Here is a 27101-nt window from a genome sequence, read left to right as displayed (position 1 = left end):
GGGCATTTAGGTTGTTTCCAATCTTGTGTTACATGAAACATGTTCTAAAATAGTAATCCTGTACACCTGTCATTTTGCACACGTACACTCCTAGAAGGGTGGAAATTTCTGGGTAAAATGAAATGCACAGTTTTGATACTTTTGTCGTATTGCCATCACAGGGATTTCAGATTTCTATTCCCACCGGCAACACAGGGCACTGTTTCCCTACATTCCTTCTTCACATGATATGTCACCGAGCAGCCTGATCTTTGACAACCTCAGCTGTGAGAAGTATGGTGCTCCTCTCTTCTTCTCTTACTATGTGGGAACTGAGCATAGTTTCATACCTTTAAGAGCCGTTTTTCTTTTCTTTTTCCTGAACTACCTAGTCAAGCCCTTAACCCATTTTCTTCTTGTGGGTAGTTTCTCTTACGGATTTGTCAGAGCCCTTTATCTAGTGGGAAAACCAGCATCTTGTTGAGGAGTAAGTATTTTCTCCATATTTGTCATTATTATTTTTTTAGATGATGTTGGTTTTTCAATGCAAAATTCTTTATTTTTAGAAAGGGACACTTACTGATCTTTTTTCCAATGGGCCCTGGATTTTTTGCCATACTTACAGAGAACTTCCCCACTCTGAAAGTAGCAGGGTATTCTCCTAGAGGGTGTTAATTATTTTGCTTTTCCTTTGTCTTTTGTTTTTGTTTTTTATTTTTATTTTTTTTTTTAGTCTTCAGTCTTTGATTTCATGTGATTCAATCTCAATGTATGGTATGAGCTATACATTCAGCCTCATCTTTTTTTCTACTTGGCCTCAGAATTGGTCCACACATGCGCAGAGGAATTGCAGCTCCTTACCTCTGCATATTCTCAGCTTCATCTATAGTCTCAGGCAAAGCCTTCCCTTTGGTCTCGGGTAGCAACAGCACCAGAACCCCAGCAACCAAGCCGATCACAGCTGAAAGCCAAACAGATGCAAATCACATTAAGAACTAAAACACTCAGGTGTTTTTTTTTTTTTTTTTTTTTTTTTTGCTGTTGGTCCAGAGCCTGACACGGGGCTCATTCCCACAAACCTCAAGATCATGAACCTGAGCTGAAATCAAGAGTCGGATGCTCAACCAACTAAGCCCCCTAGGTGCCCCAAACATTCAGGTTTTATAATTAGAACTCCATTAATTTCTTTAAAAAAACCCCACACAGGGGCGCCTGGGTGGCTTAGTCGGTTAAGCGGCCGACTTTCTCTTAGGTCATGATCTCGCGGTTCGTGGGTTCAAGCCCCGCATTGGGCTCTGTGCTGACTGCCAGCTCAGAGCCTGGAGCCTGTTTCAGAGTCTGTGACTCCCTCTCTCTCTGACCCTCCCCTGCTCACGCTGTCTCTCTCTCTCTCTCCTAGAAATTAAAAAAAAACGAAAAAAAAAAAAACCCACACATTTGTGTGTGATTTTCTATACTCACAGATTTCTTTGCTCTCCCTGATGGTCCTATAAATATTTTGCTGATTCCAAACTCCGTTGGATTGCAATTCCTTATAGGGAGATGAAATACTTAACATTTTGAGTCAAGGTTATTCTAGGCTAGAGAACATTGCCATGATATTAAGATACATTGGAGTTAGAAAATAACTCTGAAAAAAAATCAACTCTAAGGAAAGGAAGAACATAGCCCTGCCAATATAAAGCACTAAGTAATGAAAATGAGTCAGAAACTTGGATCATTGTTAGCAAACAGAGGTAATGAATCATGTGTTACTGCATCACAGCATGAAAAAGTATAGCCAAGCCTATGCTTTTAGTTTTAATTCAGGTGTTTGATAAATTCCTTTTGTTCTTTTTTCCTTTGTCTCCAGCTATAATGTTTTGCACATGCTGGGAGGTAATTGTAAAAGGAGAAAGATTTATACGATCTGAAGAGAAACCAGAGTATGCTGGGAGGTAATTGTAAACATCAGAGTGTTTATGGTTATTTAAATCCCCATTAATGTTTGGGATTCTAAGGTTACATTTTATGTTTTGCTATAGTAGAAAGCACAAAGTAGATGTGGGCTCTTTTCTTTGCTGGTTTTGGAGTTTCAAAAAAAATCCTGCACACCAGACTCCATTTTTACATCTTTACAAAATGGCGGGAGTAGACACCTCTGTGGTTCAGGATATCGGCTGTAGCTCTGGGTGCCTGGGGTCCACTTCTGAGCCTCCGCTCGCTGGTCTCAGAGCCCTGGGAAGTTCTGTTCTGAATCTCAGGCATGAAGTGGGATGATATTTCCACATCACATGCTGGTTGTGTGACTGAAGTGACTTCCTGCTCATTAAGTGGGGGTGCCTGTCGCAGAGTATGAACAAGGTAGCTCTCCCCTCGGAGTCTCTTGAAACCACTAATGGTTGTAACTCACGCAAATGATAAACATATTCTGCAGGCTTTGATCCTCTGAAGTGAGTGAATTATGAAGAGAATATAATAGACTACTCAAACTGTCATCCCTTTAGCATTTTTATTTACAAAGATAGGCCTAGTTAACAAGGTTGTTTTTTTTTTTTTTAAGTTTTGTGTTTATTTTGAGAGAGAGTGAGAGAGAATCCTAAGCAGGCTCTGAGCTGCCAGTACAGAACCCAATGTGGGGATCTAACTCATAAACCATGAGATCATGACCTGAGCCAAAATCAAGAGTTGGATGCTTGATCAAGTGAGCCACCCAGGCACCTCTTGACCAGGTTGTTTCTTAACTTGAAATGGTGAAATGCAATTAAAATCTTTTACCTTTTCAAGGGGAAGGTGAATCCTGAAGGAGGGTCAACAGAGGCTCCTCTAGGTCTGGACCTTACATTGCTTTGTGAAATGAAGTCGGTTCTCCACCCAAAAATGTTTTTACTGAGTCATCATCACTCACTGCTCTCCTAAGGGAGGGGCCAAGATTGAGGTGGCTCTGCCTTCCTCCCTGGAAGGAAGGAGTCCATAGGGCCTTGTGGGACGCCCCCAAGATAGAAAGTAGGCTCCATGCAGGTCCCTCAACCAGTGTGGGTAGAGAAAGGCGCCCGGGGCACGTAGGTCCCGTAGGTAGATGGTACCAGTCACTCTGTTGCCAAATCACGCTTATCTTATGCTAAAGAGCTCGTGTTCTATCAACTTTGGGCATCTTGCTGTTATTACGTTGCAACGAAGAGGAATTCTTTGGGTCTATTTTGAGGGTGAGTTCTATTAGTGACGCGGAGCATTTGCTGGCACATCTACAGCAGTGGAAAATCCCCCTCCCCCTCCCGAATCCCTTGAGAAGAGGAAAGCGCAGAGATACTCGTGTGCGACAATGCACAGTATTAGGGGAAAAGCCATTTGTGTGTTTGTCCAGTGTGCAGGGGGTCTTGTCCTCCTTCCCTCAAATTAAGTGAGTACTGTAGGCTCATGGGGGAAAATGTCACATTTTTTGTCAAATTAAAAGTGGTTCCCAATGGATCTAAAAGAAGATGAAAATGGGTGCATTGAAGCCTTCTGGCTAATGTGAGAAGGTGAATGTTGCGTGCATGAATCTGGACACCTCTCTGCGTGGCGCACAGGAGAGGGTCTCTCTCACAGTTCCCAGCTGTGGGGAAAGGCAATGGCCCAGAATGAATGGAAGTCCCCAGGATTCCCAGACCCCTTTGATAGTCTGCAGACCTTCAACATTGGCCTCTGTGTGCAATTTGTTGATAATTAAATTTGTCCCTGTCACCTTCCAGGCTGCAGGCTGGTCAGGGAGGGGTGGGCTCAGCACTGGTACATTCCTTCAATGTTGGAGGGAAGATCTGAGCCCATCCTCTTTAAATCTAACTGCCCAAGGAATCTGAGAAAGGGGTGCCCAACACCCACACAGGTGTACCATTAAGCTAACCCATTTCCTTGATTGTGGTATTTGTTTCCCCTGGGTTTTGAAATCACTTTTTGCAAAACCATAACTGCTTTTCTTTGAAGTAATGTAGTGAAAAGCTTCGTACTTTTTCACATCTGGCCATAGAGGAGGCAGAAAGAGTGAGCTCTTTGACAAAGAGACCCAAGGAGGGGTGGAAATTGGTGAGGAGAGTTAGGAGTTTTCTTCAGGCAAATGTCTTTCATCTTATTCCTTGAACTTTGTACCACAAAGGCCTGAGTCCCAGTGGGCTCTCCTACCTGAGTCTTAGTAGCTACTAATAGTATTACCAATACTAGTATTACTAATGCTAAGACTAGTTCTGATTACTAGCTGTATTTAGTAGTTGCTAGTAGGCATGATGCCTATTTTGAGATAGAAAAAGGGCAGTTTCTAGAAAAATAGGTTTTCATTCAAAGACATGTCTGAGGATTTCTTACCAAAAACCACCAGTGGGAGTTCATGCCAGACGTCGGTGAGCCGGTAGACCAGGAATGGCGTGATAATGCCACCGAGGTCACACATGGAAGAGCAGACAAGGACACCAAGATTCCTGAAACGCAGGAAGCTGATTTAACTTTTAGCCTCTCACCAGACAGTAGTTATCCCCCACCCCGCCTCCAAATAAATTCTTTCCTACATCACCAAAATGTCTGTGAACTGGGGGAAAAAAGTGTTCACATTATTTTCAATACATGCAAATGGTGTGTGATACACAATTCCATCCCTATTCTGTTGAGCTTATTTTATGTTAGCTTTTTTGGAGAATTTTAATGGGCGGGGGTAATGTTCACTTTTTACTTTGATCAGACGTGTTCTCCATGTTGTTCTATAGTCCTGGGTGTGCTGTTTCTGATCACGCTCTCCCCGGGGCATTTGGTAATTGCTCTCTTGCAGTCAATACCTTCTGTTCTTCCCACACAGCTTCTGTATTTCACCCTAGCCCATACGTGTGAGATTCTGCCTCGCTACTGCCTTCAAATGCTCTCTTACCCGTGTTTTGAAAAGGAAGATGTCCTCCGCTGGCTCTTGGAGTAGTTCTAGCCAGTAAACAAATGTCCCAACCACCCTCTTCATGTTGAGGAGAGTGTGCTCACCTGATGAATGTGGGGTACAGTTCCGTGTTGACCAGGCAGACCATTTCGTAGGCCATTGTAATCCCCATCCTACCCAAGCACGCAACTGTGACTCTTAGCCACTGCAGATCTGAGGGGCGAAAACACACCACTTACACTGCACTGGGTAATGGTCTGCAAACCCGGGTCTGCAAACAGTGCTCTAGAGGCACGCAAAGGGAAGGTCCACATTCCAGAATGGGATGAGAACCCAAAATTCTTCTATAAATTCCAACTTTTGAGCAAGATTCCCCACATCTGTTAGTTTTAGCCTGGACATAGTTTTTTGTTTTTTAAAATTTACATCCAAGTTAGTTAGCATAGAATGCAATAATGCTTTCAGGAGTGGAATCCAGTGTTTCATTCCCTATGTATAACACCCAGTGCTCACACCAACAAGTACCCCGTAATGCTCTTTACTCATTTAGCCCATCCCCCACCCACAACCCCTCCAGCAACCCTCAGTTTGTTCTCTGTACTTAAGAGTCTCTTATGTTTTGTCCTCCTCCTTGTTTTTATATTATTTTTGCTTCCCTTCCCTTATGGTCATCTGTTTTGTATCTTAAAGTCCTCATATGAGTGAAGTCAGATGATATTTGTCTTTTGCTGACTGACTAATTTCGTTTAGCATAATACACTCCAGTTCCATTCACATGGTTGCAAATGGCAAGATTTCATTCCTTTTGATCGCTGAGTAATATTCTTTTATATATATATATACACCACATCTTCTTTACTCATTCATCTGTTGATGGACGTTTGGGCTTTTTAACTTGGACACAGTTCTAACACTCCCTTTAGACTACAGTCATCAATGACAACAGAATTATACCACTTTCAAAGTCTGGGCCACTCTAGTCTATAGAAGTCATCCAAAAGGAACAGTAAAGTTGGGCATATTTTAAATAATTGCTAAAAACTGAAGGATTCAAACAAAGCTCCCTGTTGCTAATAGGATTCGGTTGCATAGGTTTTTACTCTCCTTCATGGAGAAAGTATTTTAGAAGGAAAGAAAGGAACTGAATAATTGCTCATTGGTTGCATTTACCTAAACTTCCTTTATTCTGCAGGATGATGGAGGGAGGCCAAGGGAGTTGTCTAACTAGTGTCTGGGAAACTAAATAAGACATTAACCCTGGGCTTGCTCTACCCCCCAAAGCCCATGCTCTCTTTTCTGGGCCAGCTGGATAGTCTGTAGCATGAGTCCTCTTAGCTCTTCTTGTTCCAGTACATTAGAGAACAGTTAGGTGTGATTGTATTGTGTCAGACAACCATTGGGTACAATTGTTCTTAAAGACAGGGTGGCTACATGGGTTTGCCCAGGAAGGTGCCTGATACTGTGTTCATTCTTTCCAAATTGATTTGGATGCCAAATTTCAAAGTCTTACTATTAGGGGGCTATGATCTTCTCTCTTCACTGGGCTTTGGAAGACAAGACCCCAGGTTGTCCTGACACTTACCATCAGGGATAAAAACTGAGGCTAGGCACGCTGCCCCTGCCACCATATTTGATGCAGCCCATGGATAGCGGCGACCTATACGGTCAATGGTGAGGATGATGATGAGGGCAGCTGGGAATTCCACCAGGGCAGAGTAGAAGAAATCCAGGTAGATATTGCTCCCTGCAAGGCCCATGTGCATGATGAGGCCCTGGTAGAGAACAGAGCTTGTGAACCTGAGCGAAGAGGAGAGCTCAGGTCAAGCCAAGCACCAAAAACGAGTCATTGAGAAGGAGGGGCTTCTGGAAACATCACAGGGGATTGTGGGTCACCTTTCTTTGTCATCTTAGTACTCTTCCCTCCCTTACACTGCTTTTGCATTGTCTGACCCACTGCCGGGGCTGGTTGTGACCCCAGAACCAAGAAAGGAGAAGAAATCAGGATAGCATTCTCTGGCCAAAGTGAAAGGCAGGAAGAAATTTCTTTCTCGGGTGATTTATTTGGTAAAACTGTATCAGATTATTAGTGGCTGTTAATTATTTCTCTCTTTGTGGTTTTCTAATGGAATCGGGATCAAAAAACTTGGCTGAGTACTCAATTCAAATTTTAGGAGACCAGAGACCCAAATGGGTACCAAATTCCCAAATGGATACAGCCTCACTTCTTGAGGATTTCTCTTCTGATACCATACAGATAGCATTTGGACGATGGTTTTTGTTTTGTGGACTGAAAGTGTTTGTTATCTGTAATGGAAACTATGAAAACCCCTAGCAAGAGCAGCAATTACTCAGAAAAGGAAAGAAGGATAAAGAAGCCACATTTCACTGCTTTGTGTTATGTGCAGTACTGTAAAGGTTGCCAGATTAATTCCTGGTGAGCTTTGCTTCTGCCAGTGGTTACAAATCTCTGTTTGGCTGGTGTGAGTCCAATGCACACTGAAAGGAAAGTGCACTGTACTCAGGAAGGCTTGATGCAGGGTGAGGGTTCAGAGCTCCAGGAGAAGCCTGCAGACAGTGAGAACAATCACACTTCAGCCACTGAGTTGTGGAGTCAGTGGGCTACTCTTTGTGGCTTATTCTCATTCATAAGTTTAGTTTTTCCTCCAAAAGACAAGAAAAGGAAAAGACCCTCTCCTTGCTAGCCCTGTACAATAAGGAGAGATCACTCATCATAGATATAGAACCCGTAATTGTCCATTTTGGCTAAATACCAGAATCATCTGGAGAATGTTAAAATATTGGTGCCTTGGACCTTCCCTCAACCAATTAAATCAGTATTTTCAGGGGGCCACAGTGCAGGGGTTCTAGGCTTGGTGTTTTATAACCTCCCAGGAGATTCTAAGGCAATGCCAAGGTTGAGAATGAGCTTATCTATGCTTTGGAACTGTAAGCTGATTTCAACATCTGCCCCACCAAAATGATATCAGAAAAACCTGCAATAAGTGAGACCCCCTCATCATCCACCATCAATACCGATACTGGAACCAGGCTGTGTGATGATGCTCTTGGTCCCTCCCTTAATGTGGATGATGGGGATTTAAAAAAATGTGGAGGGGTTTTGAAGTGAAAAACATTCCTTACCAGTTGTACATCAAGATCAAAGTGTGTTTCCTGATCTGAGGGGTTCTGACCAAGTCAAGAAATGAAGGATTCAGCTTCTCGTCAACTTCCTCAACAGGTCTGAGGCTCTAGGAATAGAAACAGTAGGAACAGCTTTGTGTGGTTAAAGATGGTGTCACTGTGTAATACAGGGAATCACAATAGTATGTGACACTTGCTGGGGCTTATCGTGAGCCTTCCATATGTACTAGCTCGGTTAATCTGGACTGTCCTGGAAATTAGTGTCCACCTTTTTTTCCACCCCCTTTCACAGAAGAGGAAGCTGGGATTTGGGGGAGTTGGGTAACTCATGTGCATCTGTCAAGGGGCCCTGAAGGTAAAGCACGGTGGGGCAGAAGGAGGCCCGGCCCAGTGGCCCTACAGGCTGAGGACATCATGCATACTCTCTGCAGGACAGCTGTGACCCAGCAGTCAGGAGGCTCTGCTCTGGGACCCTTGCACTTGGAGCAGCTCTGTATCACCTGGAGCTTGTTAGAATAAAAGACCTGGGCCCCCATCCAGACAGGTTGAATTGGAATTTGCATTTCTGCAAGGTCCCCAGGTGCCTCCTGTGCACAGGTATTAACGTTTGAGAAGCCCTGCTCTAGAAGAAAATAGTAGGTGCTAGAGTTGAGATCCAATCTCCAGGATTGAAGGTTCAGGAAGCAGGACCTTCGCAGAAGCCACTCCTTCCTAAAGCAACACCAGACAGGGTCTGAAAGCCCAAGGAACAAGGGGAAGATCTTCCAGCAGACTTACGGCTCTTCTGTGAACCTGAACTTTGGTGAGAGTGACTCATGTGCTTTAGTCCCTGACCAATTTCTGAAATGGCCTAAAATTTAATCACTGCTCTGCTGGTCGTCAGTGGAAAAGACTATCTATCCAACCACCCAGAAACCAGAGAAGAAGTGAAATAAAGGGCCTCTGAGGGGTGCCTTGGTGTCTCAACTGGTTAAGCATCTGACTCTTGAGTTTGGCTCAGGTCATGGTCTCATAGTTCATGAGTTTGAGCCCTGTGACAAGTTCTGTGCTGTCACCACAGAACCTACTTGTGATTCTCTCTCTCCTTCTCTCTCTGCCCCTCCCCCACTCACACACTTGCTCTCAAAATAACACATAAAGAAACTTAAAAAAAAAAAAAAAAAAAAAGGCCTCTGAGTCCCAAAACGCTCAACTCTAAAGTCAAAAAAATCGCAAATGCTTACAGGGAACCTATCTTAGATCCTCACACAGAGATGATTTACTTTTATTTTGGCAGAGTTTTCCAATTGGCTTGATTTTCTCTGTTCTATCCCATTAGGTAAAAAGGCTTAAGTTAAAGGTGATAAGGTCTCCTAGAGGCAAAACACAAAATGCAGAGACATTGGGAATCCCAGCCACTTGTTTTATTCCAGAAGGTAGGAGATTGCTCAAGATATTTTGGGACAATTTCTATTCAAAATGTTTAAAATTGTAAGAAATCATTTGTGTTTGAAAACTCTTCCTTCTGTGAAAACCCTCCCCTCCCCCGACTCCCAGATTTGGGTAAGGAAGACATCAGGTAGCTGGGTCCAAGTGGCCCACATAGTCTTGGGTGGTACACAATAGAAACTTCTCATTTGCCTTTCAATGATTTTCAGTTTCCTTTTCCTTTTTGTTTTGGATCTATTTAGAATATTTCACCAGAGACCATGAATCCTAGTACAACGGAAATATCCTGCTTCATATGGTGGCCCCTTCTGTGACTCCCCATTGAGAATGTACAGCTTTACCAGACAGCTACTGGCTCACCTGAAGGGAGGCCGGCAGAGATTTTCCATTTTTCTTTGCGATGTGCTTAATGATCCTCATGGCTTTAGCATTTTTGTTCTGGGCGATCAGCCACCTCGGAGACTCAGGGATGCACCTAGGGTATAGCACAAGTGTTATTAGTGCTGTCCAGTGGGAGATGGGCAGAGGTCTTACTGAACCTCATTCCTGCAGTGGTCATAGTCAAGTTTCTGCGAGGGATCTTAACACAGTGAGGTTGGGTTGGATCTACAAAGGAAATAAAATTGTGCAGGGGCGGCACAGGAAAGGAAATCAACAAAACGAGAAAACAGCCTCCTGAGAAAACATTTGCAAATCATATACCAGGTAAGGGGTTAATACCCAAAATATATAAAGTACTCATACAGCTCAATATAAAAAAAATCTGATTTAAAAAATGGGCAGAAGATCCTAATAGACATGTTTTCCAAAGAAGACATAGTGATGGCCAACAGGTACATGAAAAGATGCTCAACATCACTCATCACCAGGGAAATGCAAATCAAAACCACAAGGAGATATCACTCCACAGCTGTTAGGATGGCTAGTCTCAAAAAGACGAGAAATAAATGCTGACAAGGGTGTGGAGAAAGGGAATCTCTTATGCACTCACTGTTGGTAGGAATGTAAACTGGTGCAGCCACTGTGGAAAACAGTGTGGAGTTTCCTCAAAAACTTAAACATAGAAATCCCATATGGTCTAGCAATTCCATTTCTGGGTATTTCTTAGAAGGAAACAACAATACTGATTCAAAAAGATATATGCACCCCTATGTTTATTGCAGCAAGTCATGGAAACAACCTAAGTGCCTGTTGATAGATGAATGAATGGCTGAAGAAGATGTGGTATATATTACACAATGGAATAGTATTCAGCCATAAATAAGAATGAGGTCTTGCCATCTCTGACAACGTGGGTGGGCCTAGAGGGTATTACGCTAAGTGGAATAAGTCAGACAGAGAAAGACAAACACCATATGATCTCATTTATATGTGGAATCTAAAACAAACAGACCGAGCTCATAGATACAGAGCACAGATTGGCGGTTGCTGGTGGAGGAAGTGGACAATGGGGGTAGGGGGTCAGAAGGTACAAACTTCCAGTTACAAAATAATTTAGAAGCCCTGAGGATGTGACGTATGGTGTGGTGACTACAGTTAATGGTACTGTATCGCACATTTGAAAGTTACTAAGAAAATAAATTTTCAACATTCTCTTGCAAGAAAAGAATTTTCTAAAATTTTGCGGGGGCTATGTGGGTTTTTCCTCCTTCACATGCTGACTTCTGTTCAGCTTTATGCAGGAAACTTTTGGGTCCTCTCTTCAGAGAGTTCCTGGTGGTTGACTGAATGCCTACTCAGCCCTGCGCTACGGGGAGGAGAGGAAGGTTGGCTGGGGCTTTGCAAGTGCTGAAAGCTGCTGGGTGCGGAAGTGGCAAGATGCAGTTCCGTCATGGGTGGAAGCCAGGTGTTTTATGTATATTATTCTGAGAGCTGATTTCTCAAAGGATGGAGGTGAGATTCTGAGATAAAATGGCAACAGAGCCTACAGGCCTGATTGCTGGATCTGGCAGGACACAGGGGGGCCCTGTACCTCCTGGAGCAGACTCTTGCTACCTAGATCTGTTTGGAGAGGCCTCTTGGAGTAGCTGGTTATTGGTCGATGGGAGGAAGAGGGACTGGCGAGAAGGAGGCAGAGGACTGCCCTGGTAGGAGTTCTGGCGTAGAGTCCGGAAGGCCCCATGTTGGGACCTCACTCTGGGCGAGAAGTTTGCGCTGAAAGACTCAAAAGGAACTCGGGATGGATGTTTGTGGGAGTACAATGAATCAAGTACTATTACTCAGTTAAGACTTGACATCAGGAACAGAAATTGGTGTGCTCAGTGACAGCCAATCCACAGCTCACGGTGCGCATCCTTTCTGCCGTGATGCCATAGCGCGATTTTCCTAGATCACATTTGGTGTACAGGTTCAGCCCAGTGGCTCACATCTCATGAGTCAGAGTCAGCAGGACCAAGTGTCGAGTGAGCTGAAGAACGAAGAAGGACCTGGGAACCACGTCAGAGAAGACAAGAACCAGAAATGGCTGGCCTCCAGGTGGAAAGTCTGGATGGATTCTCAGAGGCATACCCAGATAGGTAAAGAGTTTCCCAGTAGAATAGAAATTAATTTTTTGAAGCTCTCAGTGCAGAGTTAGGAACCCTGGGTAAACATGCTGGGAAGGTAAATTCTGGCTCAATGAGAAGTCTCTTGAACACGAGCTTTGGGTCCTACAGTGACGTGGCTTGCTTGATGACAAAGTGAGTTAGCAAGAACAGTGTTCAAGCAGAGGATGAATAATGATCCACTGGGGGTGTTGCTCTGGGACTCTGGCCCTGGGCAGGAAGCTGCACCAGAGGTCCCCTACTGTCACCTCACCTCAAAGGGCTGACAGTCTACTGGGACAGAGAGGCCAGTCCCACAGTGTCAGGTGAACAGTGTTACATTTCAAGCAGTGAAACGTGAGGGTTACAGAGATGTGAGAGCAATGCCACCGGGCAGGGGACAGGGCCCCCCACTGGTCTTGGTCAGCCTTCACAGAGTCCCTCCTCTGGTGACCACCACAACCCCTCTGCCCCTGTAGCCCATCCCCCACCCTTTCTATCCATGGTACAAACTCTGTCTTGTGTCCTGGTTCCTTGTCCTCAGGTAGGCTTTGAGAATTTGGTGGGTTTTTTTTTTTTTTTTTGTATGTTTTGTCCCATTCCCTTCCTCTCCTGGCTCTACTCCTTTCCTCTGAGTGACTGCCTCCAGCCCCTACCCACCAACATCGGAATTCTGCTTGAATTCCTGATCCTTAGGTTCAATTGCCCCTTGGTCATGTGCACTTTGATGTCCTTTCCGAATGGATCTCAGATTCAGCATGTCCAGACCTCACCCTCATCATCCCTCCTTTCAAACCCACCCCTCCTCCTGTGTTCCTTATTTCTTCACGTGCAGACACAGAAGCTTCCACTCCACCCATGAGGCACCTCCTCTCTCTAAACCTTCCCATTTGGTCTCCACTAGGCTCTGTCCCTGCTCCCTGAAGAAATGTGTTTCTGATTTTCTCCTCTTCATAGGCCACCACTTGTCTTAATTCAGGCTCTGTCTTTCTCGCAAAGATTATGGTGATAGTTCCTTACCTAACCTCTTTGCCTCCACTCTTCCCCCTAAACACCTATTTTCTATTCTATGTCTGCAATGAGTTTTGATGATGTAGCCCATCACTGGGTCATAGACTTGGAAGTAAATTAAATTTGATTCTATTGAGCAAAATTGGCAAGAAGCAACACATTAGAGGCGGTCAAAACTTGGATGAGAGGTGCACCTTTTCTGTTATGCTGAAGCATCAAGAAAACAAAACCGTTGAGAGAATTTTAGGCAGAAGAAGAACACAATGGAACGGATTTTAGAAATGCTGTGTGGAACATGGATTGAAGGATGGAAGAGCAAGTGTGAAAAAGACCAGGGTGAGTCTACCGTGGGGGTGGCTTCAGAGATATAAAGGAGATAGAATGGATATGGGAGGGAGGTAAGGGTCCCTCTCAGAGTTTGACCAGCTTTTGGAGGAGAGGCAGGCTTTCTGAGAAGGGTTGAGATGCGTAATTCTTAGACAGGATGACTATGGGAAGAACAGATGGGTATATCCAGAAAGTGGTTTCTTGTATGAGAGAGGGGTTTGCTTGAGAACTCAGCATTCCTCTTGCTTTATTTTGGGTAACCTCACATTAGGGATTTCTGATAGTTTCTGCTGTTTCCACTGTTTCCACAGTTTTCTTGGCAGGAGTGACAAACATGTTTCACACACCCTGGCAACTCTGACATGGTCTGTCTGGGGTGCCATGTTGGCCTGATCTGGGATAAAGATTGCTGGGTTGATTGGAGATGTCTGCCTTGGGCAGGGATGTGAGGAAGTGGTGACACTTTTACATTAAAGTCTCCTCTGAGCAGGGATGGAATGAGACTAGTAACATTGTTAACCTCTGCCAAGGGCATCACAGTCACTATAAGCTAATTTAAACACCACGTCAATAATGTAAAAAGATGTGAGTCACAAAACTCTTAAGCCCGAAGTAAAAGGACATTAGATTTCCAGAGGGCGAGACAGGTTGAAGTTCATGTTTTTTGTTTGTTTGTTTGTTTGGTCTTTGGTTTTTAATCCCTGAAACACTGACCTGAGCTTTCTGTGAAAGGAAAGAGTAAAGGACACCTTGGAATACAGAAGGATGGTGTGCCTTTTCAGTAAAACAAAATAGTTAAAGTTATTTCCTTTTTTGTTCCAGATGGACTTACCAGTAATAGAGCAAGAAGCAGATGTTGGGCAGGGTAACGGTGAGCTGGAGCCACCTCCAGTGAGGAAGCATGTACGCCACCCCCACCAGTGCCAGGAGCCCAACGGTGAAGGCCACTTGGTAAACAATGCCCACTGTTCTCCGATAGCTCAGCCCGACAAACTCTGTAACTGCAGAGAGAATCCAAACAGTTAACACAAGTCGGTAGGACAGGGAGTTGGCCATCCAACTTTGAGGAAACTAGAATGCCAGTCTCAAAAGAAGGTCCAAATTCTAGAATGTTGTCTACAACTTTCTGAAAAGTTTTAAATGTTCTTTGAGGCCTATTTTGTTAGACTTATGCTGTTGTATTAATATAAAATCTTGTAATTCCACATTGGGTGGGGGGAAAGGCCTGCCAGTGTGAGCAAAATGGTTGATTGATAGAATAATTTTCAGGGCAAATGTGACTGGATTTTGAATATATGCAAAAAAAAAATGCTTTCTGAAGCAATCCAAAGTTTTTCTTTTTTTAAAGTTGTGTTTGCTTTTCTTTTAAGTAACCCACTTGTTTTACTTGCAAAATTTTGGTCTGGAGTAGTAAGGCAGCGGTAATTTATGATGTGAATAAATGGATCACACACTGAATTGAGATTGTAGAGGATTCTTCTGTAAAGGAACATCTCTCTTATGAGTTAACCATTTTCTTGGCAATCCTAATAATGTAAGCAGACATCTTGGAAACCCAGCAGTGTGTTTCCCACTGACTGGGGTCAGCTAGTATTGGTTTGCAAGAACTGCTTTATAAATGCTCAGGAACTTTGCAACTTGGTTATTAATTCCATTAAAGTCAGTCATGGTGGGAGTATTTACTACTTAGAAACCAGACAACTCCAAAAATTAGGGCTTTTTACTTTCCAAGAGCCAGGTTATCTGCATACTACTGCACGTGGTGTACGAATCATCTTTACCCCATTCCATGACTACACTCTGACAGATGTATGAAGTCTGCAGGACATGGATTTATAGGATAGTCATTTCTATATCACAAACACACTAGAATTTTTAAATTCCATGAGCCACAGACCTTTCGCTTTAAATGTTCAATAATCATGTTAAAGACGTCCACTGTTTATAAACCAAATACATACATGCCATAAAAATATTTCTATAAATTACTGCAAATTGTCAAAAAGTATTTAAAACAGAGGTAAACGGAAGTCTGTAAGTGCTCAATAAATAGAAACAATCTGTCTTCAAAGTGGTTGTGGCCACTGAGAGGGTCTGAGGGTGGTGAGAAAAAAGAGGTCACGTGGCGAGGTGTACCTCAAGGACATTCAGAGGGACTGCAGAAGAAATTAATGGGCAGAAGGCTGAAATTTAAATTTATACAATTAAATTATACATATTTCTACATATCATGTGTTCTAAAACCCAAATTCCTCAATAATAATTGTACATTAAGTAAGTCCTTTGTTGCCCAGGTATAGGATAGTGAGGGGCCTTAGGAAGACAGCCTCCTTCTGCTGAACTCTCACAGAGGTCTCCAATTAACTTTACCAGGTAAGAGTTTAAGCACACATAGTCTAGCTCTTCATATTCTAGTTCTCATGGGTAATGAGAGTTTTATGATGGTGATGGCTTGAATTTCAAAGCATCCATTTCCCTTTGTATGGATGCTCCTTGAATGTGGCCAAGGACAAGTAATGATGTAATGGATTCCCCAGATTTAATTATGATCGTAATTTTTCTCAATATGGCTTTAAAGATGCTATGCTATTGGGATTCAAGTACTCTCCCAGACTCCATGGAGTTTAAGCCTAACTGGCTACCAGTGTGTGGGATGAAGTGATATTCCTGGCCAGACAAATGGCTGCCCAATCTATATTGCCCATGATGCTTATAATCTCCATTTCCTTATAGTCTTCCATTTCCTTCATATAAATTGAGGAGAAGAGTGGTTTGCTAGAATCCATTTACGCAAAGCAGTGAAGTCCCTCATAAAGCCGATGCATGTCTCATCATTGAGTTTTCTTTATGTACAAGCCTGGTAGGCTAAAGTTTTCTCTGTATATAACACCCCAGGGTATAGAAAATTTTTTCCTAAAAAGCTATATTAGAATCTGAGTGGCATGTTTACCCTCATTTCTGCCTTCGTTGTTTTCTTTATGGGAAGAACATAGAATGAGTTGCTGAAAAGATTTTAGAAATACTTTTGATAGAGAAAAAAATCAACATTTCCTCGAAGCTGGGTCCATTTTGGGGCCCAGCCCCCTCCCCTCTCCTATGGATTTTGGCACAAGGTCACCTAACTCTCCAAGCAGCAGCCACGAACATTCTTACTCAGGATGTAGCCTATAAGCCAGCCTGCCTTGCTGACCAGCCCCTGGATCAAACGGAAAATTAACACCCATGTATAGTTTGGGGATACGGCCATGAGGATTCCCGCTGCAGCATTTATGAGGATGGTAACCAGTAGGCAAAGCTTACGGCCAAACCTGCAAGAAGAGAAAATAGAATTAGATTAGATTCATGAAGATTAGAGAAATCTAAAGTGGAGGTTAGTTCTGAATTATGCAAACTCAGGAAGCAATGATTGATGCCCACCGAGAGAGTATCTGACTTCAGGTCAGTTCACTTCAGTACTTTTCCCCAGGGCACGCTTCGAAAACTCTATGCACAAGGAGCCTCATTCACCCTGGGGCTCGAGAATCTTCTCAGTCTCACACTGCGGAGGGTATTCAGCCAGGGGGGTGATTCTTGCAGGCCACCCACTGCTGAATACCCTAGGGGCCCGTCTGGGTCTTCTGTCATCTTAAAAGCTGGGGCCTCTGCACTAACAGTCTCCACCAACTGCCCACTCAAGAGTTTTTGCTTTAGGAAAAACAAAATTCAGTGTTCAGTGTACTCCCCCATCCATTTTCCATATATACTTTGTGGTATTTGCATGTCTCCCCAGAAATGGTCTCTGGTGTCAGCTGCGGGGGTGAGGGGGCCTTTGTCATGGAGTAGCCTAAATTAGCTTCTACACATCCCATCTGAGAGACTAGGGTTTTCATCAGCTTAGGGACCTGGAGAGCGTCCCAGGACACAGAGTAGGGGAAAACTTAAAAACCTGGTTGAATCTTGGTCTTACCAATTACCCTGACGTGTGTCAGTTACTCAACCTTTCTATTTCCTTATCTGGAAAAGATCTGTATCATCCAGTTGACAAGAGGATTAAGTGAGATATTACATGAAAAGAGCTAGAGACACTGGCTTTCCTTCCTCCCCCCCCCCCCCCCCCCTTTCTTTCCTTCTGTTTGTAGAGCAGGCTCTCTGAAAGTTGACTTGGGGCAGAGTACCACTAATTCATATTGTCATCCTGTCTACCTTGTTTTGTTCTAAGAGACGTCCTAATTGGCCGTTAATGGGTATTTTAAAGATTCTTCATAGAAGGCAATGTTTTATTGAGTCTTTGCTTATCCACTGCAAACTGCAGTCACAGAATGCTTTATGTCATTTGCTTTGCACATTTGATGGTGCCTGAGTATTTTTTAATAGCTACTCTGCTCGTAGGCAACTGCGTCCTAGTGACCATTTCAATACCAACTGACCATTTGAAAATAATCTACAACATCCTTAACAATTATTTGGGAATGTTACTGTTTTAAATCTGAAATTGAAAGATCAAACATTCTCATGAGTAATAAATGTAAACTGCTAAAGGTCTTTTTTTTTTTAAGTTTACTTATTTATTTTGAGAGTGAGAAAGCAGGATCATGCATGAACTAGGGAGAGGCAGAGAGGGAGAGAGGGGGAAAGGGAGAGAGAAAATCCCAAGCAGGCTCCAGCTGCCAGTACAGAGCCCAACATGGGGCTAGTCTCACAAACAATGAGATCATGGCCTAAGCTGAAATCAAGAGTTGGCTGCTTAACCGACTGAGCCACTCAGGTGCCCCTAAACTGCTAAACTTCTTAAGATCCCGTTTGGATCATTGATTTCTTAATTCTCAGTCAGTGATTCCTCACTGTAAATATTTGCCTCTTTGGCCTTTTATTCAAAGTCTTCCAAAGTCCCATCTCGACAAAATGTTCTAGCCTTTCTTCCCATGTTCTCCTACCCACACCCCTTCCTTTACCCTCACAGGGTTTATAAACATTTGTTCAGTTGATAGCTCTCTTTAGCTTCCAAATTTGACCCAGGCATACCATACCAGTCACACTCCCATAGATGGACAAATCCTGTGGCTGATAAGAGGGAGTATTTACCATTGGAAACTCAGAGCATGAAAACCTTCAGAAAATCAAATCTATGATGCAGAAAAACTTTGGTGGGGAACATGTCCCAAATAAGGTCATGATGCTATTACAAAACCGTGGCATGGCTGGAAGAAGTTTTGGAGATCTGGGATAGTGGTTTGGGACTTTTTCTTCCTGCAACACAATCTTGTAAGTGGTTAAATGAAAAACAAAGAGATTAAACAGAAGAGGGGAGAGGGCTCCAGTATTGCTGGTTTCATACATATTTTAGCTACTTGTCACTCAGAATGGGGCCAGGACTCATTGTAAGAGAGGTTAGAACAGGCTCGGGTCCACTCTAGACCTGCTGGATCAGGATCAGAGTTTTAATAAGATTCCCAGTTGGTTTACATGCACATTAACATCTGGGGGGCACTGCTTTCATTTCACTGAGCCTCATTTTCCTCGTCTGCCAATTGGGTACGACAAAATCATTTTTTAAAGGCTGCGATGATCCTAAATAACATATAACACACCAGTATGCCCAATATACTGCCTCGCACATGGTCTGTAGTGGAGAACTCATTTTGGAAGATTTCACATAGTTGGGTAGGTTTGACTATGACCCATTGAGACTCTGATTCTGCTCTGATCTAGTTCCATCACGAAATATAGGGAGTGGGTGCTGGCTCTTGAGAGATGGTCGTTAGGCTTTCAGAAAATTTACAAGCTAATTGTTAAACACAACCACTGTTAGAAATTAAATCCTACATTTAAAATTAAGGAAATTATATTAAAAACAAGTGTAATAAATATGCAAAATGTTGCTTCCTAATGACTTTACTGTGTTTGACCATTATCTATGCATGAGATTGTTTACCTCTATTGTATCCATACGGTGGAAATACCATATAATGGAAAATATTTCTAGTCAACTCTGTGTTTAATGGGCTCACTTTAGTAGCTTGGAATGGACCACTGTTGCAGCACATATACCAGGGAAACCAACAAATGCTACACACCAGGGTTTTATCCCTCAGAAAGCCAGGCATTAAACATTTATAAGCATGCCACTAAATACAGAACTTACAATTGCTGATCAGTAGAGTAAAAAATCTAGAATTGGTGAGAAATTACTTTTTTGCATTAGGTGATACTAAAAAAAATGTTCTTTAGAAGCTTTGATTGATTACATAAATGAGACATATTATTAAAGGCTTATTTTCAAATTCTCTAACTTATCCCTTCCTTCCTTCCCTCCTCCCTTCCATCAGCAAAGCTGACTTTAAGAAATTTGCCATGGTGTGAAACTCAGTATTCTTATTTATAATCTTTTCATAATATCCTCTTGGTTTTCTTATAAAAGATACCCTAACTGGCTGTTGGTTCATATTTTTAAAAAGCATTACAGAAGACAATTTTATTTCATGTTGGTTTAATCCGTAGCATAAAATGAGTTCCTATGAGATTCTTGTACCATTGTATAAAATCTGAATATTGTTCAGAAATAGTCATTAATTATGCAAAAGATAACTTGTCTTTTCTTTTTAATCAAATGGCTGTTGTCTTATTGCATACTCTCACATGCATATGTAAATAGAACAGAGGAAGGGGCAATAAACAATAGAAATCAGACAATTTAAGAGAAAGAAATGGGGGTGCCCGGTGGCTCAGTGGATTGAGTTTCCAACTCGTGATTTCAGCTCAGGTCATGATCTCAGGGTCATGATCTCAGGGTCATGAGACTGAGCCCTGTATTGGGTTCTGTGCTGAGCATAGAGCCTGCTTCAGATTCTCTCGCTCCCTCCTCCTCTTCTCCTTCCCAGTTTGTACTCTCTCTCTTTCAGAAAGAAAGAAAGAAAGAAAGAAAGAAAGAAAGAAAGAAAGAAAGAAAGAAAGAAAGAAAGAAAGAAAGAAAGAAAGAGAAAGAAAGAAAGAAGTGGAGGTTTGTATATAGTTTTTTGGGGAAGAATAATGAGTAATCAACTTTACATGGAAGATTTCAACAATAGGAGCAAAATAATGAGGTCATCCAAGAAGGTGGATAATTGACTGAGGATTATAAGTCAGGAATGCACTGTCAGTGGGGAATTATAACCAGTCTCCTCCGTGAGTGGGATGAGAATAATTAACTCCTTTAGTTAACCAGCTGTGAGGCTCAGTCACCTATTTGCTCACTTCCATCCTGGCAGCTGAGTGTGTGTATCCCCACCTTACAGGAAGGAGGGAGTGGAGAGGGGGTGAGGAGGCAGGGGGTCAGACAGCCACACAATCTGGACTGTCCCTTGTCTGCACCTCTCGTGACTTAAGGGGTCATCTCCAAACCATCAATCTATTGGTTGCGGGGCAATACAAATAAAAGCAAATGACCTTCCTTTTTACCTCACAAGCCTCCCAGCCCCAGCTGTGAACATGAAGATGCCCCTGGGAAGGAATAGATTAACTATTGTTACTAATCTTTAGCTCATTTGTAAATTTTCATCCAGCCTGACGATATAGCACAAAGAAAATATTCTATTTACATTTAAAATAATACAGGTTTGGATTTATCTATATCACAGATGTAGTTGTGGAAAGCACCAAGCATAAAGTATATTTACCTAGAATATATGTATTTATTATATAGCTATAGATCACTAGTTCTGGTTACTAACGAGAATGATACTGTTTAAACAGTTGAGCACAGTGTCCGGCACACGGAGAACACCCAATAAATAGCTGGTATTACTAGTGCTAAAGTATCAACTATAAAGCAAATTTTTCTGTTCCTTTCCCTTTTGAGGATTCCTAAAAATATCTAATTGGCCATCAACCAAGTAAAAATGCATGTTATAAGGAACTTTCAGGACAGTAAATCTGGGCATACAAAGTGATGGATATATAAAAGATATGGGCACAGCTGAATTAGTACTGAAAACTAGCTCCCTGAAGAGACGGACCTTCAGAGAGGACCATTTGTTGTATGTTGCAAGCAGAGAAGTCTGTCCTCATCTCTCCAGAAATACGGACATAATGGTAGTGGATATTTACCTCTGTCAGTGTAGACGGTCCCTGTTTCCCCTTTACCAGATTATAACCTAGGTTCCATACCTTTAATTACGTCTGGCTCCAGGACCCCCATCAAGAATTCTGTGACCTAATGGGCTAGGCAAGGACAGTTGAAGGGTGAGTCTACACTGGCTTTGGGTCTATGAGAGACAGGCAGAGGAGGGAGAGCTCAGGATTCTGAAGGTTCATAAATGGGGAGCTGGTGATGTGGCTAATAAACTGGGAATCACAAAAGGGATCAAATCATCTATTACTCTCCCTTTTAACCCTAGGCTTCTGGATAGCCCACATGGAAAAACTATTGCCCAATATAGAACATTCCTCTATGACCCCAGGGAAATAGGCGCATCGGTCATGCTTATCGAAGCAGTAGAGGACATTTCAAATTGTCAGGACAACTGCCGCAAGGCCAGGAAATTGTGGTCTGTGTGCTTTGGGACAGGCTCAGGTGAATCCAAGTGTTTTTAGGACTTGTGGGACTATTTAAATTCCACCACATTGTGTAACACCTACCTGTCTGCTATGTAGCCGATACCCACAGAACCGAAAAAAAATCCTACATTCACAGCCGACTGACACAGGTCCAGCATCCAGGAATTGGCACATACTAGGTTAAACTGCCGAGGGGTGAGAGGTTTCCGGGGTCAGGAGAGAAAACAGAATCCCGTTAGACACAGCTCAGCCCAGGGAACTCATTGAATATTCCTTGCTTTGGGCTGATGTGGCTGAATGGCAATAAACCAATTGTTTTCTTGCTTATATGAATTTTCTTTACACAACCAAAAGATTTGCCCCACGATCTATTTAGGCTTCCATCCAGAAGCATGTTGTTAAGCCCAAATCTGTTGATATCCATTTCGCTCCATTTTCCCTTTCTAATTTTGATACGGAGAAGCAAATGGGTGTGTAAGCTGGATACCAACGCTGGCCTGAGGGAGCTGGGGTGTTCAGGTTCTTTGCTGTCTCTTCAGGAGTGGGGGAATCGGGGTCGGTGGGTGCCTGAGTTGGTTAAGCTTCTGACTCTGTAGATTTCAGCCCAGGTCATGATGTCATGGTTTGTGAGATGGAGCCCCACAGTGGGCTCTGTCTGACAGTATGGAGTCTGCTTGGGATACTCCCTCCCTCTCTCTTTCCCCTTCTCTCTCTGCCCCTGCCCCTGCTCATGCTCTCTCTCCCTCCCTCTCTCTCGAAAAGAAATAGATCAAAACACATTTAAAAACATAGTAGGGGAATTCGGAACATCTTTACAGCCTGCTACATTCACTCTCACTTGGAACAAGAGGCCTTGTTGAGGAACAATAGGTGGAGATTTGGTTTCTAGAGCAAATTGCTAACTCTATGGCCTTGGGCAAATTTTTTCTCTGTTTTGGACCTCAGCTTCCTCATCTCTGCATGAACGGATGAGATTAGCAATGCTGTAAAGCCTCTTGATATTGTCTGGTGTTATATCTGTGATCTCGATCTATGGGTGCATACAACCTTCAGACCATTTAAGAAAAGCTCCCGTACCCAAATGTCTGTTTGTACAAAATGTTTTCATGTTACCCAAGCAGTCGTTTTAAATTAAGCCAGGCAGCAGGCTTTCTCTGTATTTTCAGAATAAGTACATCTTCCTATTTTGGTTTTTCTCCAATAAAAGCAGATCCCCATTTTTTTGGTTTTCTCTGTATTTATTAAAAGGAGGGTTCACAATTAGATGTTAATGTCTAGTGCCGTAGCAGAAGCTCCAACCTCAGATGGTTTTTATGCAAATGTTTTGAGCCAATCAAAGAGAAAAAAGTACAACTATCAAGACAAAAAGGTATCATATCACAGTAAGGTGCCGTTCAGGTGAGTTCCATGAACTTTCAGGTTCCAGAAAAAAGAAGCTGAAAATTTTTCCTTTTCCTGGAATTATTCCAAGAATTCTGCTATGCTTTCCTTTGTTTCTTACCCCTGAAACTTACATAAGCTGGAATCATAATGGCCAGAATTTGATGAAGTTTTAACTAATTCACTCATACTCCAGACAAATACGAGACTGCATGTTTTTGTTGGAAATGAGAATTTTATAAGATATTAGGAGCCCAAAGAGCATGTCCAGACAGTGTAAGAACCAGGCTTTCCTGGCTTCTTCCTTAAGAAAAGCTACGAACTGGCTTTCTCCCACCTTAAGTCCTGCGCTCACTCACCTCTGTCACGATGGACGAGCCCTGCGTGTCGTACACCCAGCCGTGGCGACAGGGGCCCAGCGGCAGGTCGCTCCTGTTGTCCGCCAGGCCGGCCAGCGGGTCCACGCAGCTGAGGGCGCTCTGGTTCCAGTCCACCTCGTAGCGGCGGCACTGGTGAGGGGATGCCTCGCCCGCTGCCCCCGGGCCGGGCACCGTGTAGTTCAGCTCCTCTGCCAGGCTCCAGCCGCATCGCCGGCTCAGCTCGGCCACCCCGGGGCTCAGGCAGCGGTGATCCGGGGTGAAGCCCAGGAAGACGATGCCCACGTAGATGGGGGTGAACACCGCAGAGAGCAGAGCTAAGAGGAAGAATGTCTGTTTCTGGAAAAAGTTAAACTCCCCTATGTGCTCTAGGATGTCATCCACGGTTGGCATGATTATCGGAGGCGGGCGTCTTGGTGCTTCTCCCTGTGCTGGTGCGAGTGTCCCGGAGCGAGGCCGTGGGCAGCTCAGCTCAGCTCGTATCCAAAAGTCAGAGGGTTGGAGGGAGTTTATGTTAGAATGTGGCCAACCTTTGATCCAGACTTCTACTTGGACAGGCTAATTTCCAACTGTGCCCTCCTCCAGTGGACGTGTGTCCTGTGGCTCTCCCGAGATGCCCTGAGCAAGAAACGGGGCCAGATGTTGTGTTTGTTGTAATATCACTCCCCGCGAGTTTGCGTTCCCTCGCGCCAGCCCCACAAACAAACCCTTCTCTGTGTCACACAGGGAGAAATCGGAGAGCGTTCACATATCGCGGGCCTGCTAATCTTTCCCTGGTAGACTAAGCGTCCAGGAAATTAATATATTCCCAGCTCACCCACGCAGCCTACCTCTTCTCTAAGGTGCTACAGAGAACGCACATGCATTTGGCTTCGCCCGCCAGCGGGATGTGAATCATGGTCTTGGGTCAGAGCTCTTGTCTGGGTTCAAAGCGGTTTGCGGTTTCTACCACCGGCCTCAGTCTACAAAAAACATTGAGTGCACTGGGGATACATGCTTGTTTTGATTTTTTTTTCGCAGATTTTATAATTCTGCTTTTTAAAGAATACCAATCTGGCATTCTTGTTTCAACCCTGAAGTGTCCTTCTCTTGATCCATTTGTGAGGAAAGAATAAAATGTTCACCACACACACAGGTCAAGGGTAAATGCAGGTGGGCAGGAATGTTTTTATTTTTCTTCTTTCGCCCTAGAGATTTCTGCTCGCGGTCAGAGATGCCTCTTTAGGATGGTGTCGGATGCATCCAAACACAAGACAAACAGTCAGTCCGTCTTTCCTGGTGTGCAAAAGGGTCCTTCCTGCAGTGAGAGGCTGCCCCACGGAGAAGGGGGCCTGTTGATATATCTGCATAGGAAAACACCAGAAACTTAATCCAGGTTTCTTTCTTTCTTCTCTTCTGTTGCCTCTTCTGTCGTGGGTCTGATAGCATGGCCCTGTAGGTAGTGGCTCATGACGATCCTCCTCCCTCCTGCGGCTTTGAGCTTCTTGTTGTCTTGAAAAAGCAAAAGACAGGGGCGCCTGGGTGGCTCAGTCGGTTGGGTGTCCGACTTCGGCTCAGGTCATGATCTCACGGTTTATGGGTTCGAGCCCCGCATTGGGCTCTGTGCTGACAGCTCAGAGCCTGGAGCCTGCTTCACATTCTGTGTCTCCCTCTCTCTCTGACCCTGCCCTGCTCACGCTGTCTCTCTCTCTCAGAAGTAAACATTAAAAAAAAAAAAAAAGCAAAAGACAGGTGCTTGTTGGGACCTTATCAGCCTCTGCTGCACCTGTGTTGGCTCATGGGGGTGCTCTGCTTGGTGGTGTCAGGCCAGGAGGAGCCCTACCCCTGCCCACCTCAGTTTGCCATTGGCCGCATGAGTGGGTTCAGACTCCGCAGAACCAAGAGTTTGGGGGAGAATTTCTGGCACAAAAGTTATAATGAAAGCCCATCACAATGTTCCCCACTGACTAGTCAATAGAAAACAAAACAAAACCAACAAGAAATGGGTGACATTTTTGGTTGCATTGTGACTATCTGAGGTCAGAGATAGGTGGTGGCGAACAGAGATCTCACCCCCTGGAAAGCTTGGCTCATCCTGCTGCCACAGTGGGTGCTGGGAAGCATTTATGAGAGACGAGGCTGTGGCCCTGCGTGGCCATGAATCTGAGACACGTTCCCGGTCATGCCTCAGGAATCCCCCAGGTGCAGAGACAGTTTTCAAATAAGAATGAAAAGTCATTCATAAAATAAAGGGCAGATAAATAATGCCAACCAGCAAAAAGATAATGCAGCATCGAACAAGAAAAATATACTTTTAACTTTTGCTCCCAGGAAAAATGGAGTAGATGTACTTTTCGTTATTCTTCCCACTCAGTACAACGAAAGCCCCTGGACACTATTTATAAAACAATTGTAAGAGACTGAACAGTGGAAAGAAAGGCAGACTGGCCTGGGGCGTCTGGACCCAAAGACATGGTGGGTGAATTTTCTTCCTGGGCTTTCTTTCCGCTTCACATAAGCCAGACTGGGCGCTGGAGGAGCCAGCCAGCCAGAAATACAAATAGGCACAGACAGCCAGAGCCCCAACAAAAGCCCGCTGTCTCTAGATTGCCAGGAACAAGTTAGAGCTTTTTTGTGTGACCCCTGTGGACATCTCGTTCCTCTTTTAAGTGTTTTGGTCAGTATCTTACTAACTTCAAATCATTTTTGTCTCTTCAAATGGTCTTAACGGAATGTGATGTAGCCTTCCTTTCAAGGCTGCTGTCTGCAATTCTGCAGTGTGATTTAGTCATCTGAACAAGTGTGCAGAGCACCTTGGACATTATTCCCTAGCTGGGAACAACTGGCAAGGACTGGCTGTCACCTAGACCAGCCTCTGATGAATGTGTGGATCCCTCAGTAAGATCCTCAACCTTGGAGGCTGCCAGCTTCGCTGCCCGAAATTTCTAGTAAAGTCATCTTATATAATTCTGGTGCCTGTCCCTGTCCAACTTCTACCTACTGGACCTAGTTCTCATTTCCAGATGAACAGAATCAGGACTTCTTCCTCTTTGAGGTGACACTCATCACACAGTAGAGATGTGTACCACTGCTGTGGCTGACATGAAGAGACTCAGATGGTCTGTGTTCTTTCCTCAGAGTCTAACATGGCCAGCTGTGGCTTTGGTCTTAGGACCAAGCCCTCCCCTTCCAGCCTCTTCTCTGACCCGAGGCACCGATGACAGAAACCGGATGTGGACTTACAGAGTGCTGCAACCTATGAGCAAGGGTATGGCATGGAGGAGGGGGAAGGAATGGAAGAGATGGGAACCATCTGGAGCATGTGATTTGCTCCGGGCAGCCTGTGAGGTGATGTGTTCATGTGACTTCTGTCTTGTCATCTTCAGAACACCCTTGTATGCTGGATGTGAGTGCTCCTTTTTCACAGACGAGGATGCTGAGATCAGAGCAGTCTGGGGACTTCCTCAGGGCCAGCTAGCCAGTCCGGATGGCTCAGAACTGGCGGCCAGGGTGTCCCCCACTTCTCCTGCCTCCCGTCATTCACCAGAAGTGCTGTGAGAGTGGGCTACTTTAAGA

At 43.9% G+C, this 27101-nt stretch overlaps 1 protein-coding gene across 1 annotated transcript; it reads right to left on the bottom strand.

Moving 5' to 3' along the window:
• Window positions 1-836: 836 nt before the first annotated feature.
• LOC120223341 (solute carrier family 22 member 2) lies at window positions 837-23939 on the bottom strand. Its single transcript, XM_039221407.1, has 10 exons — window positions 23529-23939; window positions 21871-21974; window positions 16432-16586; window positions 14111-14279; window positions 9779-9893; window positions 7991-8097; window positions 6432-6646; window positions 4954-5062; window positions 4297-4409; window positions 837-940 (listed from the first exon to the last, which is right to left on the bottom strand). Exons 1-10 carry the CDS (start codon window positions 23937-23939, stop codon window positions 837-839), a joined length of 1602 nt encoding a protein of 533 aa, XP_039077338.1.
• Between the last annotated feature and the right edge of the window lie 3162 nt (window positions 23940-27101).

This window comes from Hyaena hyaena, unplaced genomic scaffold (genome assembly GCF_003009895.1).
Source record: "Hyaena hyaena isolate Hyena2069 unplaced genomic scaffold, ASM300989v1 scaffold_981, whole genome shotgun sequence".
In the NCBI taxonomy this organism is placed as follows: Eukaryota; Metazoa; Chordata; class Mammalia; order Carnivora; family Hyaenidae; genus Hyaena; species Hyaena hyaena.
This window is presented reverse-complemented; position numbering and strand designations above follow the sequence as displayed.